The 17,740-nt window shown below is 34.7% G+C and overlaps 2 protein-coding genes and 1 non-coding gene across 3 annotated transcripts; 1 reads left to right on the top strand and 2 right to left on the bottom strand.

Annotated features, from left to right (window-relative positions):
* The first annotated feature begins 1,108 nt into the window (after window positions 1-1,108).
* Window positions 1,109-5,497, top strand: LOC143600859 (putative NOT transcription complex subunit VIP2). The gene is made up of 13 exons (XM_077078416.1): window positions 1,109-1,186; window positions 1,272-1,383; window positions 1,540-1,700; window positions 2,381-2,762; window positions 3,133-3,332; window positions 3,393-3,504; window positions 3,576-3,667; window positions 3,745-3,858; window positions 3,945-4,385; window positions 4,473-4,525; window positions 4,834-4,875; window positions 4,960-5,104; window positions 5,224-5,497. The coding sequence occupies exons 1-13, from the start codon at window positions 1,166-1,168 to the stop codon at window positions 5,281-5,283; spliced, it is 1,935 nt and encodes a 644-aa protein (XP_076934531.1). The 5' UTR covers window positions 1,109-1,165; the 3' UTR covers window positions 5,284-5,497.
* On the bottom strand, window positions 1,300-1,383 carry LOC143600863 (small nucleolar RNA snoR35). Its single transcript, XR_013147556.1, has one exon. It is a non-coding gene; the product is annotated as a small nucleolar RNA snoR35 (small nucleolar RNA).
* Window positions 5,498-6,375: 878 nt separating the features above from the next.
* On the bottom strand, window positions 6,376-11,840 carry LOC143600860 (E3 UFM1-protein ligase 1 homolog). The gene is made up of 20 exons (XM_077078417.1): window positions 11,607-11,840; window positions 10,790-11,101; window positions 10,100-10,366; window positions 9,968-10,015; window positions 9,819-9,884; window positions 9,611-9,714; window positions 9,408-9,501; window positions 9,260-9,316; window positions 8,228-8,636; window positions 7,993-8,144; window positions 7,851-7,916; window positions 7,702-7,770; window positions 7,512-7,604; window positions 7,350-7,415; window positions 7,220-7,266; window positions 7,075-7,138; window positions 6,902-6,979; window positions 6,753-6,815; window positions 6,565-6,657; window positions 6,376-6,483 (listed from the first exon to the last, which is right to left on the bottom strand). Exons 1-20 carry the CDS (start codon window positions 11,778-11,780, stop codon window positions 6,394-6,396), a joined length of 2,412 nt encoding a protein of 803 aa, XP_076934532.1. The 5' UTR covers window positions 11,781-11,840; the 3' UTR covers window positions 6,376-6,393.
* Between the last annotated feature and the right edge of the window lie 5,900 nt (window positions 11,841-17,740).

A 17,740-nucleotide genomic window follows, 5' to 3' on the forward strand; every position in this document is an offset into this window, starting at 1 on the left:
GGCCTCACGTAGAACCTATGTATCTGGTCTTACAGCGATTAACATGCCCATAGGCTTCACACCGGACCCCTAGGCCCATGCTCACAACAATTACCACACAGGGACACATGGGCTCGGGCTTACAACAATCATCACCCACAGACCCGCGAATGTATGAGCTTATAACAAATACAACACCGAACTCGGACCTGTGGGTCTATGAACTTGCAACAAATATCATAGCCCCGTCATACTCTTCCATTATTTTATCATCTTTTATGCATCTTGTACAAACGCATTATACACTCGCTTTAAAGTTACGAAACCGGTTCGATCCGGGCTAAAACTTTGCACATATCCATCCATCCATCCATCCATCCGGATAAAGCCCAGATAAACAAAGTCATCGTAATCTAAGCAGGCCATATGATAGGCTTACATTTCGGGTCATCCATACGATCTTAAATCAATCAATCAATCAATCAATCAATCAAATCAATCACCGATTCTCTCTCTTTTCACCTCCAATTCCATCTTATCACCTTTAAATTCAAACCCATCTCTCCATTTTACGCTTTTCTTCACATTTTAATTGCAGATCCGCGTTGTCTTCTACATCTCCGGGTATTCTCTCTGTCTCCAAACCTTTGCTTACATTCCTGTTTCGATTCTTTACGGGTTTGGCTTTCTGGGTTTCCCCCAATTCGATTCAAAACTCAATCGGGTCATCAGTTAACCCGATTTCTAATTAGGGTTAGTTTTTTTTATTCAGTTTTCTTGGGTAAAGTTTGAATCTTTGGACTGTTTGGAAGCACTTGATAGCTGGATTGATTGATTGATATACTGATATGAGATGCTTTTAGGTTAATTTATTGATGGATTGTATTGAATTTTTTTAGGGTTTTTTTTGTAATGTTAATCTGAATATGCCTAATTTATTAGTATTATAGACAAGTGTCCAAGATACTTGTTTTTGACTTTATACTTATTATCCTAGTGTTAAGTCATATATTTGTAATCAATTTTAATTGGTTTTTAAGAACTTGGTGCTCTAATCTTGGTCTTTTTTTTTCAGTTAATAAAGCACAAAAAGGAGCTTAGAAATCAAATTTTTTAAGAAAACTATATCGAAGAAAGGCAAATTGACAAGGGTTATATTTCTGCATGAAATTTTGACAGTTTTTCAATGTCAGGGCTGCTTAATAACGTACTGCACCTTCCTTAGTGTTAATAGTTAACTTGTTATACTTTAAATTGTTGGTGTTTTTTAATTGTTAAACGTTTGTTGCCAGTCGTCTTTAAACAGGTCATCTTCAAATCTTCAAGATAACATCTCCGCGCTACCGTTTTCTTCATCTTTCACTGCTCAATCTGGTGCACCGTCCCCTGTTTTTCAACACAGTGGTTAGTGCGTTTCACTTATTATTATTATTATTATTATTATTATTAAATTATTATTATTATTATTATTATCATCATCATCATCATCATCATCATCATCATCATCATCACATATATTGTTTTGTTAGTATGCTCACATGTGAATAATGATTTATGCAGGATCTCTTCAAGGGCTGCATAATATTCATGGTAGCTTTAACGTACCCAACATTTCAAGAAACTCAACAATGTCTAACGTTCCAACAAGTGGCCTTCAACAACCAAGCGGGAATCTTACCAGTGGTCGTTTTTCATCGAACGTTCCCATTGCTCTTTCTCAGGTACTTTATTATTTATGCACTTCTTAATAGGCCATTAAACAAGCCAAACGTTCAGGGAACCGTCTGGTTGGAAGCTGTTTATGTTCCTTTATTTAATAAACAAACGAGCATGAACAAATGCCTCGTTTGTTCGTTTATGTTTATGAATGTTCGTATGTGTTCATTTATTTTGTAAATGAACACACATGAACATTAAACATTGTTTGTTTAGTTAAACGAACGAACATGAGCACAGTCTCATTTGTTTATTTATTTTCCTGAGCGTTCGTTAAAATTTGTTTATGTTTGTTTAAGTTTTTTACATTATGTTCGATAATATGTTTACTAAAAATTTTTAGGCACGCTACAATTTAATCGAGCTTTATTAAATTTTTAGGTCCAGCACATTGTTATCCGCGTTTACATTTAGTTGGTTTGGTTTTAACTCAGTTATGTTTGTTTGTTTACGTTCATGAACCGTTCATTTATAGTGTTAACGAACGAACATGAACAAGAATACACTGTTCATTTAATTGTTTGTGTTCGATCCTTTGTTTAATTAAAGGAAAACGAACAAAGACGAACATGCTCCGGTTGTCGGTTCATGCTCGTTTGTTTTGTTTTCAGCTAACTTCCCAAAGTACCGTTTCCATATATTGTCTGTTTAATTTTTTTTTTATTTGCAATTTCATATTTTGAAGATATCTCATGGGAACTCACATGGTCACCCGGGGCTAGCTAATCGCGGTGGGCCCGGTGGCATGGGTTTTGGAAACCCAGGGTTTGGTAGTGGGTCAAATCCAGCTGGCGGTTCCATTCCAGGAATTCTCCCCACATCAGCAGGAATTGGAAACCGTTTAAACACGGGTGGTGTGTCTCCTATTTTGGGAAATTCGGGCCCACGAATTTCCAGCTCAGCAGGGAATATTATTGGTGGCGGTAATGTGGGAAGGAGCTTAAGTACAGGTGGCGGGTTGTCCATACCGGGTCTCTCTTCTCGCTTAAGTTTGAACACTAATAGTGGGCCCGGAAATGTTGGCATGCAGGGGTCGAAAAGATTAATGGGTGGTATGCTTCAACAAGGTACAGTGTTTTAGTATAGTAGTTGAGCCGTTTAGGGTTGTGCATGAAACTGAAATAACCGACCTTTAACTGAAATAACCGACCTAACCGAACCAAAATAACCAATTTTAACCCAAAACCAACGGTTTGGCTTTATGTTTTTTTCCCCAAAAAGCATTTTTTTTCGGCTTTGGTTTTGCATTACTGAAAACTGAAAAAGCGAATCGTAAAAACTGGAAAACTGAAACCAAATTTTCGGTTTTTGGTTTATTCCAAAACCGCTGCATGCGAACTCAGTTGTTGACTGTGACATAAATTTGAGGGACTGATGTTAATGTTGCTGTCTTATAAATTTGTGGGGCTAAATACGTCTTTTTTTAAAATTATGCAGCTTCTCCACAAGTGATGTCAATGCTAGGAAACTCTTATCATTCTGGGGGCTCACTTTCTCTAAACCATGTTAACTCAATGGGAATGATTAACGATGTTAACAACAATGACGGTTCACCGTTTGATATTAACGACTTTCCTCAACTTATTAGTCGGCCCAGTTCTTCTGGTGGGGCCCAGGAACAAATAGATGAAGATAATGTTATTTTATGTTTGCTTCCTAGATTTTTTATGCTATTTATATATTTTTTATTAAATTAGAAAGTTTCAGGTTCTTTAAGAAAACAAGGGCTTGGTGTTAGTCCCATTGTACAACAAAATCAAGAATTTAGCATCCAGAACGAAGATTTTCCTGCTCTACCTGGATTTAAAGGTGGCAATAATGCTGATTTTTCACCCCTGCTACTATCCCATATCGTTAACTATCTTTTTTATTTTGTACAGGTGGCAATAATGCTGATTATGGAATGGATTTGCATCCGAAGGAACAACTTCATGACAATAACGTTTCTATGATGCAATCTCCACAATTTTCGGTTGATTACAACTATTCTCACAAGGGTTTTCATCTTTTTAATTCCACATGTTAATCTCAACAGTTAATTAAACGCAGATGGGTAGATCTTCAGGATTCAATTTGGGAGGAACGTTTTCATCTCATCGTCCACATCAGCAAAGCAGCAATCTAGATATGTTTCAAGGGTCGCACTCGTCATTTCACTCACAGGTAATATTGATTTAAAATATTCAAACTACTTTTTGTATGCTGCTAAATAATAATAATAATATTTATATTTTTTGAGTTTTAATTAGGCAAATGCGCCACCACCAGGTGTCGGTTCAAGACCTCTAAATTCTCAAATTTCTGGAATCGGTTCGTTTGATCAACTAATCCAACATTATCCGTCACAACCGAACCAATCACAATCACAATCACAATTCCGCTTGCAACAGTTATCGGGTGCGGGTCAACCTTATAGGGATCAGGCCGTAAAGTCAATGCACACTGGTCAAAGTCAAACTGCTCAAGATCGATTCGGTTTGCTCGGTTTGTTAAGTGTAATAAGAATGAGTGACCCTGATCTAACATCAATCGCACTCGGGATCGATTTAACGACTCTTGGATTAAACTTAAATTCAGCTGAAAATCTTTACAGGACATTTGGTTCTCCGTGGTCAGATGAACCGGTGAAAGGTGACCCGGATTTCACGGTCCCACAATGTTATTATTCTAAGCAGCCGCCTGCTTTAAACGTGAGCGATCTTTTTATTATTGTTTGTGATTGTTTTAATAATTATTTATTTTGTTTGGTTTAATTAATATTTTTGCGATTGTTGCAGCAACGGTATTTTTCAAAGTTTCAGTTGAACACGTTGTTCTACATCTTTTACAGGTAGAGTTTATATTTTAGGTGCCTTTTTTTTTGTCTAAAAGGAGTGGATTTTATATTTTTAAGGGCCTATTTTTGGTTAAAAGTACACTTTATAAGTTTCAAGTGTCTTTTTCCGTCTAAAAGATGTAGATTTTATGTTTTTAAGTGCCTTTTTTTAATCTAAAAGATGCGGATTTTATATTTTTAAGTGCCTATTTTTGTCTAAAAGATTAGGATTTTTTATTTTTGAGTGTCTTTTTTTTTTCTGTTTTTCTCTAACTACAGTTTATTTAGCTAGCAAATATTAATAGTTTTATTATGCATGACAGTATGCCTAAAGACGAAGCCCAATTGTATGCTGCAAATGAACTGTGAGTGATTTCCTATTACATTTATAAAATTGATTTGTGTTCAGAGTTGTAAATTTTTTTAGAAATAACTATTTTTGTTTGCAGATATAACAGAGGTTGGTTTTATCACCGAAAGCACCGATTGTGGTTTATGCGGCCTCCAAACATGGAGCCTCTCGTGAAGACAAATACATATGAAAGAGGATCTTATGTTTGCTTTGACCCAAACACATGGGAAACGATACGCAAGGTTGACATTTTGTCTCTTTTGTTAATGTGTTTCGATGATATTTTTGTCCATTTCTCAACGCGAAGCACTGATTTTTTAAATCTCAACATAACTAATTAAGGTTAAAAATCGTTGTGCAGGATAACTTTGTTGTGTACTATGAGATGTTGGATAAAAGACCAACATTACCTCAACATTGACAAGTTTTACATGTAAAGGCTTTCTTGTACCGTAGCAAGTATGCTTTTAGTCAGATTGTGTTTCTAGATTTACGTTTGATTTTGTGAAATATGATATTTATTCAGTTTACATAGTCATCATCAGGAACATGTTCTAGCTTCTTACAGAAATAGTGTTCAGGAATGTTTCGTTTCTTAAATTCATTTTCTTTTTGGTTTTCGTTGTGGGTGGATTCTGGTGGTATTTTGAAATGAAACCAGTTTTCGTGTTGGATTTTTTTTTCTACCGAGTTAATTGATTTAGCTTAGGCGTCAGTTGTGGAATTTAATTTTAGTTCTAGTATCCGGTTTTTGATAATATTATGTGGTCAATTAATTTGTTTGTCCGTGGGACAGTGCATTAATGAGATTTAGAAATAGAGTAGAAGTGATTGTGGGTAATAATAAAATCAAAATTATTAGTATTTACGCGGTATAATATTAATTTTGGCATTGATTCAATTTTGATATATTTTTTATTTTAGCATTGATTCAGTTTTTAAGAATTTTAACTGAGAACTTTTATGTAACTAAAAAGACATGGATATAATGTTCAATATCTTAATGAACGAGTCAAAACTAGCTTAGGCTCGAGCTCAGAGTTAACTCGGGTGTAAATTAAGTTGTGATACAGCATTTTAGTAAAAAAATAATCACACTGGTTTCTCAAAGGCTCGGTATATAGTATTAAAAGAATAGAATTATAACTAAAAAAAAAACTAAAATTTAGCCTTAATTTAAACCACTAAATAAATAAGCTTATCAAGGATCAAGCTCGGCTCGTTTACAAACCAAGATAACTCGGCTTATTTTCAATGCAGCTGGTCCTGTGAGCTTTTTTCAAAAATAGGGAAAAAGTCAAACAAGACAACGACCTATTTTGAAAATCCAACATTGATTCGGTTAATCTGATTCAAGCTCGCTAAACCAACCCAAACAAAGAAACTAAAAAGGCCGGAGCATCCAAACCATAGTTTACCTATTTTTCAAGATCCATGAGTGTAACATAACACCATCAGATATTCTACATAGTTTACCTATTTCTTTCTAAATCATCTGTAACGAGTCAAAAACATGAAGGAAAGAAAGAAGCTATTGAGACACTAAGCCTTTCAATGCTGGCATCATCCTTTCCAGATACTCCCTTTTGGTTAAACTTCTGTCAGATGTACAATCCTCTTCCTAATAACAAAAACAATTAAAACAAAAGATTCCAGTATTAGCAAATAGTAACTTTAACCAACAAAATACATAACGACTTACATCGCCTGTCGATGCTGAAATTAGTGTCAAAAGTGTCACGGTTGCAGCATGGTACTCCTCTAGGGTTTTGTATGCTGAGTCATCTAGTTTATCCTGATATATTAACAGATATAAGTCAAATGGGTCTTTTTGAAAAAGTTTCAATTTCGTTCGTCAAAGTGTCGCTAATGGAAACGATAATATTGTACCTTTAATTTAGATATTGCAACAGAAATAGCCCTCCCGGGTGCTTGAAGTGCTCTTCCATAAAACTACGGTCCAACAATAAAGCAAACAGATGAAATGAGCATCATAAATAAAGAACTATAAAGTAAGAATGAGATATAAATTTATGAACCTGTATATAAAGTAGAGAAACAACTTTAGGCAGAATGGTGACGGGATCAGTTTCAGCAAAAACTTGAGCAGACAAATCCTGAAAATAGTTTTAAACACGTGTCATGTAGCATCAAGAAATTACCACTTAACTGTTAACTTTTTCAACCCTGAAAAGGTTCAAGAAAGAAATACCTTGCGATACGAATGGAGGAGAGTTCTTTCCAATTTCTTGTCAAGCTTTTTCACAGTTAACCCACTGCAAATACATAGAAATGATTGATAAATCTAACGATCCTTATAATTATTCAATAACAAGATTATAAAACATCTTTCCTACCACTCATCTGCAAATGCTTTAAGTGCTGTCATATATGGTTCAACACGCTGTCACATAAAACATTAAAGAAAAATAAATACTTTTAATAATTTCCAACATAATTCAAAAGTTTCACTAGTTAAAGACTGACCTTCCCTTCCAAAGCTTCAACGACTGCATTACCCTTTACAGATAAAGGTCCCTCGAGTTTCTTTACCTATAACCAAAAAATCAAAATTGATACTAAAAATAAATAAATAATTAAAAAAAGAGAAAAAAAAATTCAATAAAAATAAAAAAAGAAAACTCATACCAGAGCAATTCGATCCCCAAAGTTTAGTGAAAGAGATTCTTTATTGTCAAAGTCTTGAACATCAATACCATTTTTCAACTTATTGAGCAGATCCTGATTTGATTGCCATATAATCATGCAAGTTTTCTTAAATCAAGTCATGCGGGTTATAAAATAGTTTAATTTAGATTCAAAGATTCGGCTGTGTTACCAAATTTGATAAAAGCATGTCTACCATAGAAGCAGCTGTAGTTTTTAGTACATGCCGGTGCAAAAGAACCTGTGTAGCATCAAAGTGAGGTTTGAGGAGACTTTCTATCGATAACAAGCATCGTTTGTAGAGTTTTAGGTTTAAGTTACCGAGGTTGTTGGGTTGTCATCAAACAGGTCCAAACCTTTTTCATATAGCTGAATATTCAGTGAAGACTGCAACAAAGAGATATAAGAGAGACATTAGAATATAGAATACTATTTGCCTAACATAAAAATATTTAATTAATACCTCATCAAGTTTCTTTTGCAAATTATCAAGTACACGTTTGATTTTCTGTGTGTTATCTGTAAACGCAGCCTTTTTTCTCTCATTCCATGCACTAACCAGCATGGGTCTTAAATGATTAGCTAAAGGTACAAGAACTGTGTCCGGGTCAACGCCTACAGTATCATATACTCGTGTCACAAATGTTTTTTCAAACATAAAGAAAACTAATAGAACAATAATGAAGTAACGAACTCACCTTGATCTTCAAAGTCTGGAACAAGTTCAGTTAACTTTTGACATAATTCTTCTTCTGAAAAAATAGCAGGACTTTCTTCTTTGACTTTATTCGACTTCGGGTCGGGCGCAGTTGATGAAGATGTACCCTTGTTTTTTCTTTGGTTTTTCTTTGATTTAGCAGCAACAGGTTCTTGATTTTCTGAGCTACTATCAACTGTTTTTGTATTTGTGTTGGATTTCCCTTTCTTTTTCTTTGACCCCTTATCTGCTGCTTGTTTGGTCGACCCCGTTTCACTACTCGTGTCATTGAAATCAGGAGAGCTACTTGTTTCTTGTCCTGATTTAGCAGCTTTGGTGACATGTAATTCATCAATAAGCCCAGCAAAATTAATGGTGTCCAAATCTTTTTCCATACGTTCATACAGATCCTGCAAAACAACACCTAGAATACTTTAACCATTTTTCACAAGGGGGAAAAGGGAGCTTTTGTATTTAGGAGTGAATTTCTGACACGACATGAACCTAACACGAAATTCGCAGGGTTTGGATTTTGTAAAAACGGGTTCGGGTCAGATTTAGGTCGAATCCGTTAGTTAACCCATTTATTTATTTTGATTTTAATAAAATGTGTTTTATGCAATAAATTAAATTGGTTGGGTATTCTATGCCAAAATTTAAAACTAAGAAAGAAATTGACAAAAGATTTTATAAGTAAATTGTAATTGCTTTATATAAACTTTTATTTTTCCATTGTAAACATGTAAATTTAAAAAATTAATAAGTCAACAAGCATGAAGAAATTAACGACATTTCTTTATCCTTTAAGTTGTTCTGCCGGATCAGTCACTCAAGATCTTTGGTCTCTACCCAGACCCGATGAAAAAAATGGAATAATTTCCGGTCCAATAGCTGTATTCGGGTCAACCTGCGAATATGTGTGTCGTGTTCAGGTTCACGTGTTCACGTGTCTGACACGAATTTTAGGTACCACATTGGACCCGCCAACCCGTGAACACGACCCGCTTAAGACCCTTGTATTATAGGATTGTACCTTGACAAAAGCGGCGCTGAAAACATACAAATCTCCTAAAATGAGTGCTTTATTAACCTGAAAAGAAACATAATAACTACTAACTAAGTAAATCTTATTGATTCCGTCAGCCTTGTAAGCATAAGTTGAAAATTTTCCCTATAACTACCTTTAGGGCGGTCTGTATGGACGGGCAAAGAGACAACAATTTATGTGCATCCTGGGAAACAAAGGATGCTGGCAAAACAGAAAGTGAATCAATCCTGCAGGAATAAGAGTTCAGTTAATAATATGCCTATATATATTTGAAAAGATAGAAACTTAATAGAAAATTAGAAGAAAAACAGAAAGATGTTTTAGCAGAGCCCTTACCAACTACCACGTTCTATGGCATCCTCAACCGCAGCATCCAACATGTCAACAGTCGATGAGTGAACAAACAAAGTTTCCAATGGTATACCCTCGGGATATCTGGACTAAATTCACATACATGAATAACATCCTTGATTAGATTAATATTATAAAAAAGCTTTCTTTAATCCTATAAAGTTACGTCATACACATTACAGACTTCCAATACCTGAAGAAACTGAACGGGCTGTGTAATCCCAAGTTTATGCAAAGCTTCATAGCTGACAACAGAGTTCTGCAACACACACACAATACTATTTAGCTGACAATAAACTTATCAAATGGTATATGATAGAATTATTAACTATGACTACATACTTGTGAAAAGAAGGAATCGACACAGTCCCTTTGAGCAATGGCAAACACCTACATGATGAATTTACTTTATCAGATCACCAACCAACAATTATAAACAATAACAAATCAAACATCAAATGATTAGTCACTTACACAAGGCGTCCAATGAACTCCAGCACGAACCGATCCAAGAACTTGCCCTTCTTTCACCAATCCATTGAACATTGATTGGAAAAAGGATCCTTCAACAGCCACACCACTTGCACCATCCATTTCTTGTAATAACAACTGCAACGAACTCCACAATGCTGATAGATTCATAGGGACGGTGATGCCTCTAGCAGCCCCACGAACCATCGCATTAACACGTGCAACATATGCTGGTGTGTACAGTTGTCCGCCTTCAAGTCTGCCTTTTATCTACATGTCACACAACATAATAAGCAATCATCAGGCACATTAGACCAGCTAAAACATATTTAGGCCTGTAAACGAACCGAACATTTATAAATTGTTCGTGACCTATTCAGTGGGAAGTTCGCTTATTTAATAAACGAACAAACATGAAGAAAAATTTTTCTTCATTTAATTAAACAAGCGAACATGAACACATGTTTGTTTGTTCATTTACGTTCATTTATTTATCTTCATATATGTTCGTTTAAAAGTTAGTAAATACATAAGTAGTTATGTTCATATAAATTTAAACCACTAATTTCAATGTGTTTTTGGATAAATTGTGATGCATTAGACTTCTTCATTTATGTTCGTGAACTGTTCGTTTAGGTTTTAAACATTTTCCTAACGCTAACACTAGAAACACATAAATCATCTTTATAATACCAGAGATCCAAGTCGAGGCTCCAACACCGTCATGAGCAACTCCGACCCAACTTGATACTGCGCCGCAATTTCCGCAAGCGCAATCTGACTGCATTCCTGCAGCCGATCATTCACCTCCTCACAAACACTATCCCAATACCAATCCGACACAACTTCACCATTAACCAACATCAACATCGGATCATTCGCCACAACAATCTGTGCTTGTTTCTCCACATGGTACAAATCAACACCAACACTATCCGCAAGATCAATCACCGATACACGCCCCAACTTCTTAATCTCCAAAACAATCTCAACCCGCAACTGATCCTAATTATTGCATAAAATTAAAACAATTAAGTCAAGATTACGCAAAAAGAACATTGGCCCAATTGATTATTTACATCAATCAACAAAACACACCCTAATTTCTTGATTTCGGAAACAATCTCAACCCGCAACTGATCCTACTTATTACAAGAAATTAAAACAATTAAGTCAAAATTACGCAAAAAGAACATTGACCCAGTTGATTATTTACATCAACCAACGAACACGCCCTAATTTCTTGACTTCGGAAACAATGCCAACTCGTAATTGACCCTAATTATTACAAGAAACTAAAACAATAAGATCAAAATTTCACAAAAAGAACCAGTTCAACCCGCAATTGATCCTAATTATTACAAGAAATTGAAACAATTAGATGAAAATTACACAAAAAGAACTTTGACCCAGTTCAACCTGCAATTGATCCTAATTATTATAACAAGAAATTAAAACAATTAAGTCAAAATGGGACAAAACGAAGTTTGACCCAGTTCAATTACGTTACCGGAGTGATGTATTCTTTGCCGGAAACGGTGTGAAGAAGATCAAAATTGATGATTTGGAGGTGTTGAAGCTTTTGGACCAATTCGACGACGTTTCGTTCGGATAATCGGATGCTGGATTTGGCTTGTTGGGCGGATTCGAATTGGCGTTGGAGTTCGAGTAGTTCTTCGTCCATGATTTGGGTTACTGATTGATTCGATGAGTTCGAAGTTGTGTTTCAGTGGTGGTTTTGTTGTGAGGGTTTATAATATGTTTATGTTTGAGAAAAAGATGGAGAATTGGAATCTTTGAGCACAGGGGTGATCATCGGTTACAAAGGTAGATTCGGGTCTGGTCGGGCTTCTAGTTTTTGATGGATGGATTTGGGTCTAGCATCGGTATAATAACCCAACGCCTAGCAATCCTGGATTTAAAGTATAGACACATATTTTTAGGCCTGTAAATGAACTGAACGTTCGGTGGGAAATTTGTTTATTTAATAAACGAACATGATCGGATGTTTCGTTCGTTCATTTATGTTCGTTAACGCTCCTTTATGTTTGTTCATTTATGTCCGTTTGTGTTCATTTAAGTGTGTTATGTTATGTCAAATTATGTTTGTGTTTATTTATGTTTGTTCTTGTATGTTTGTTTATCTTTATTCAATTATGTTTATGAACTGTTTGTTTATGTTCGTTCATTTATGTTTGTGTTTTATGTATACATGCGATTTAATCTGTAAAGTGCAAAGGCTCTCCTGATACAAAAAGCTTGAATAGATAGAGAAATTAGGGCGTGTTTCGTTGATTGATTTGAATAAAAAATGATGTTTTACATGATTGCTATGGTAGTTAATCAAAATGATTTCTTTTAAATGAGTCTGGAACTTGTTTTTATGATGAATGATCAAACGTACACTTAGAATCAAAATGCAATATCATGTATGTAACTAGTTATCATCAAATGCTAAAATTTAAATATGAATCATGAAAACATCTAGAAAATGGACGAATCTCTTTATAAATCAGCCTTTGAAGCTTCAAATGTGTATGGACATAGTTTTTGATGTTAAAGTTCGATGAAGGACGACAATAAAGAGGAAAGTGTGATAATTTTTAAGGAAGCTCAAGCGATCAAGAGTTTCGTCGAAAATGAATACATTTTAGGTCCAAGGAGATTGGCGAAAGAATCATAGGATTTGGAGTTTTTTAATTATCTTGAACTTTATGAAAATTAAGGGATAGCACGACAACTGCGTTTTTGGCGTAATTGTTGTGTGAAGGCTGTTTGGAGGTCGAAATCTCCATGAAATCGATCGGGGCTAGTTGGGTTATTTAAGGAAGAGGTAAAGGATCATTCCAGGGGGAAAAATAGGACTATTTGGTACAAAATTGAGAGGGATATAGCCGAGTAAAGTGGTAGGTAGTTTTCTGGTAGAAAATAGGAGAGAGGGTAGGCTGTGGGGTGGAGGGTGGTGGTGAAGTGGTGGCGTAAGGTGGTGTAAGATGGTGTTGCTTAGTGGCTAGTGATGGTTTCTTCAAAAAGCCTTGTTATCTTATAAAATATTTAAGTTATTGTAAAATTCAACTAGTTGAGGGTTTAAGAAAATAACATTAGATTTGTTTAATGATTATTAAACTTTAAATACACGAGTTACTGTAAAATACATGGCTTGATTTGCTACAATAATTACGACTAGTGTTTGTATAATTTTATGAATTTACAAGAGGCTTTTTCTATGACAAAACTAAGTTAACAACTATTTCAATGTATAATTATACATATTAATATGCAATACATTTGACTTGAAAATAATATATATGACAAATATAAATGATATACACACACTTGATGTAATAATGACTGTTAGCTATAATAATAGTGCAATTACTAATTAGGGATTAACTTGATGATCAAGTTAATCGTAATATGAATCGAAATAAGCGAGAGTGTAGGTGCACGCTTATTTGATTTTATTATGATTTTAACTCTATAGGTACTTAGGGGCAAAACCCTTAAGTGACGGAGGTTCCAAAGAGGCAATGCCCCCGGCCCTTGACGGGGGTCCGAGGGCAGCGCCCCTGGTAGTTGGGTCCAAGGGACAGAGCCCCTGGCTAGGGTCGAGCCGAAATGACCCCAGGCTTGCTCATACTTGGTTTGGTTTGAAAGCGAGTCGAACCGAGCGGATTGAATTTAAAAAAAACAATGATATTCTTATGCTTGAACTTGGTTTGGTTTGAAATCGAGCGGCTTGGTTCAGCTTGGTTTTCCTTGATTTCGTACAAAGTTTTCAATTGTAAATTTTTAAAACTCCAAACTATCACTAATTCAAGACGTTTAACTCTAAAAAGTCTAAAATTTTAACTTTAAAATGTCTAAAACTCATAGTTAACAAGAAAACATATATAAAACGAGCGACTATGGTTTAAATTTGACTTATGAAGTCAACACAAAAGAGAGAAATTTTAAAAACTTAAAAAAAAATAGTATACTTATATATAAATATACGTGATGTGCTAAAAGTAGTCTAATAAAAACACGCTAATCTAGACATTAAGTAATAAATTCTAGACTCTTAACTAAACTAAAACTACTAACCGGCAAGTGAACCGGTTGACTCTAGTACAGCTAAGTAAGTCCGGATATCGAACCCACGAGACTCTTTAAATTACGTAAACTAGCTAAATTAGACTCAACTACAGACACGACTATTTATTTATTATTATTGGGGGGTTTTACTAAAAACTAATATTAAACTAATATTAAATTAATCACTAAAACTTAAAGACGACTTAAACCTAGACTTAATTCAAATGATGACAAGCAACCACCTAGGCTAGAATCCCTAATGTATCAATTATCAAATAGTTGAAAATGCTATGTTATGGAACCGGTATCATAAAATAGTCACTTAAAGAAAACCCGAACAGGACCCCTGACCCTTCTCAAGAAGACACATGTGGATTTCTATTAAGTTCTTAAAAACACCAGTTTAATTAGACTCGCTTACGGTCGCTAATTATTTTATGACAAGTACCTCTATAATGAAATCCTACCTTACAGCGCGGAAATCAAAGGTAGTTTAAAGTATTCACTCGACTAGATAAACAAAGCTGAAAAATCAAACCTAGACGGACTCCTTACGAAGAACTAAATCTAGCAATCTTAATCAACCAAGACTTATCATATAATCTATCACCTTACAGCTATTTAGATTAGCAGCACACTTAGGTATATTTGATTTATTAATATTGTTCCTATAATTTTAATGCATATCAACCATAAACTAGTGAAAAACACACAGTAGATGACCTAACAGAATCCTAATATATGAGACAATCATCAAGGAAACTGTGAAACAATAAATTCACCAAACAATCCTAAGCACACATATGCATCGAATGAATAACAATAAACCTTTTACTTAATCATAAACCATAACAAAAACAAAATCCAAGCTAAAATCCAACGTCAACAAAAGTTCATCATAAAGCCTAGGTGGTATAAGGGTTTAGCCAACAATCATACTTAAGAACAAACCAAAATAAATAAGTTCAAACAATGAGTTCATGATGAAAATAATAGATTCAAACCAAATAATAAGGATGTATGGTTGAGTAGGTGTTAAACCCTAACGCTCTCCGCTCAAACCAAAATACTTTTCTCTCCTTGCGGCTGACCTTCTCTCGTGGCCTTTCTCTAATAATTCTTCGTTCTCTTTTGGCTTGTTGGCTCCCCCCCCCCCCCCCCCCGAGGAAAATCCTCCTACTGATTGCCTCTGTATCATTTATATTAGTTTCTCGTAAACGTCATTGTGTGTAGCCGCCAAACCCATCACAACAAAGCCCACGTCATATTTAGCTCCACATAATTTTACTTGGGCCAATCAAATTATTTAATTTGATGAGATATTCCACCAATTACAACTGTGTACATATTTAAAAGAGTATTTTGATTATTAACAATTATTTAATCATTCATTCAAATTGAAAGACTTCAATTATTTTTTCACCTTTCTCTTAATTACATCGTATAAGCATTCTTTTATATTTTCAAACTTTTAACTTTATTATTTAAGAAAACCAATAAATTACTTGTTTAGCTCGTTGACTCGTAAAATCTTTAAACAATCACACATGAGCCAACTAAGAATAATATTCATTAAAATCTAGCTCAAAAGTACTTAAAAATGTAAGAAATATTTATATAATAATATATATATTTTAGACCATATCAATACGCACACACATAAAATTTATATATAAAACTAATAAATAAAAAATAATTCCAGCAAAAAAAACGAACCAAACCGAGCGAGGCTTTGCTTGTGCTTGGCTTGTTTTTAAACTGAACGGAGGCGAACAACTCATTTCCAAACCAAGTCGAAATTAAATGAGCATTTTTTGAGCAATTTCCGAGGGTGCATTGAGCTACGAGAAGTTTGGATAGCCCTAGTTACCAACACCCATAACCCTAATAAACTGTAACTTGATCATACAGTTCATCAAACTCTCTTAATAATCCGTACTCGATTCATGCTCTCAATCTGAGCTTTATTCGATCAAAACATTTGGAAATCACAAATAGTTTTGATCTAAAAGTGCTCTCACGACTCTCAAATTTTCAAAGATACCCGTTTTTCTACAAAAATTCCCCAACAATGACTCTAGTATGTGTATCCAAAATCCATTGGAATGCCAAATGCTCTTCAAATTTTATGTCTCGAAAAACATGATTCTTAGTAAAGTGTTCGTGCAAAAAGAATATACAGTAGACTTGTATAAGAAAAGTCACGGTTGTCACACTATTGCTTGTTGTGTTATAAGGTAAGTTCCGTAAACTTGCTTCCCCCCTTTTGTTTTATCTTGGGAAGATTCAAGCTCGATCACTATTTACTACTTTTAATATAAACGCAAAGATGTTATCATTTTGGGAAATTGGCAAGAGCCATAAACTCATCATGTAATACATATATGAGTACTATAACGTGATGAAGGGTAACCATAAGCCCACTGTTTACTACTTTTTATATAAACACAAAGATGTTTACTATTCCAATTAAGGAACTACGAGGTTAGACATGAGGCTTACTCCTACTCTAACGTGTGGAACCAAAACATGGTCAATTATGATATACTGTTTGCATACATGCGGAGATTGATATAGGATAACCATTCTCTACTAAGTAGTTGTCTAAGGTGAGGCATTTAACATGAGAGAGAAAATAACTTCTCTTCCTGTATAATTGATCAACACTTACTTTCTTGTTGAATGGTGGACGTATACAATGAGGATATCTTTGTGTTATTTATTTTATATCTTTGTGTTATTTATTTTACGTTGTGAATTCACTAGCTTATCGTTAACACATTAATTTCTTTTGAGCATGTTTCAAGTTAATGATTTAGAGTGGTGTTACATAGAGATGACATAGTCATTCCGCTTGGTGTCAGGTGAAGAAGTTCACCCTTATTGTAGGTCCCTAACGCCAGACCTAACACAACAAACGGATTTTGTTATTGATAACGATCGAACAAATAATATAAAGACAATATTGAGCGACTCCGTGATTGGTAATTAAAGATTCATAACATTAAACAAACCAATCTCATCCAAGGTGAGCTCCCCTTGGGTGGTTGATTACACCTTAAAAACATACACAAACAAAGACAATACAAGTCCTTATTTATGGCAAAATAGTAAATATTCTAGAAGCTCTCTCCCATTGAAAGCTAAACGCGTGCATCGAAGCTCTTGTCTTGTATCCGGATTTTTCGCCCACTTTAATTATTAGCTTGACCATAAATATATTACGAGTCTCGCCATATTGATAACGCAAGTCACAAATTATTGGTCTTACAATCACCCCCTTGACTTATGATATCAACTGTTTAACTGTGTCACACATATTAACGGATCACCCGATAAAAACCGAAGCCTTTTTTTTTCAATTCACCTCCTCAATGTATGACCCACCTAATTTCTTTCATGAAGGAGTTCTTGGTTCTTTATCCATATCGGATCTTAAGCTATATAGGTTGAGATGAGCTCAAACATTCACAAATCGATATCGAATTTGTTGGGTTTTAACAAGATTATCAAAGTGATAAAACCTTACTTTTACCAAAAAACGCAGCGGATAAATGTTTTAAATCT

The sequence above is a fragment of the Bidens hawaiensis genome, unplaced genomic scaffold (genome assembly GCF_021521415.1).
Source record: "Bidens hawaiensis isolate Kalapana, Puna unplaced genomic scaffold, B.hawaiensis_p1.1 tig00054990_1, whole genome shotgun sequence".
NCBI classification, from domain to species: Eukaryota; Viridiplantae; Streptophyta; class Magnoliopsida; order Asterales; family Asteraceae; genus Bidens; species Bidens hawaiensis.

Coding starts and splice junctions, on each gene's coding strand:
- LOC143600859 (XM_077078416.1), top strand. CDS start 1,166: ATGTCAGGGCTGCTTAATAAC. Junction 3,505..3,575: donor TGCTCTACCTGGATTTAAAG/GTGGCAATAATG, acceptor TATTTTGTACAG/GTGGCAATAATGCTGATTAT. Junction 4,526..4,833: donor TTGTTCTACATCTTTTACAG/GTAGAGTTTATA, acceptor TATGCATGACAG/TATGCCTAAAGACGAAGCCC.
- LOC143600860 (XM_077078417.1), bottom strand. CDS start 11,780: ATGGACGAAGAACTACTCGAACTCCAACGCCAATTCGAATCCGCCCAA. Junction 10,016..10,099: donor GAGTTCATTGGACGCCTTGT/GTAAGTGACTAA, acceptor TTCATCATGTAG/GTGTTTGCCATTGCTCAAAG. Junction 8,637..9,259: donor TCAGCGCCGCTTTTGTCAAG/GTACAATCCTAT, acceptor GTTGTTTTGCAG/GATCTGTATGAACGTATGGA.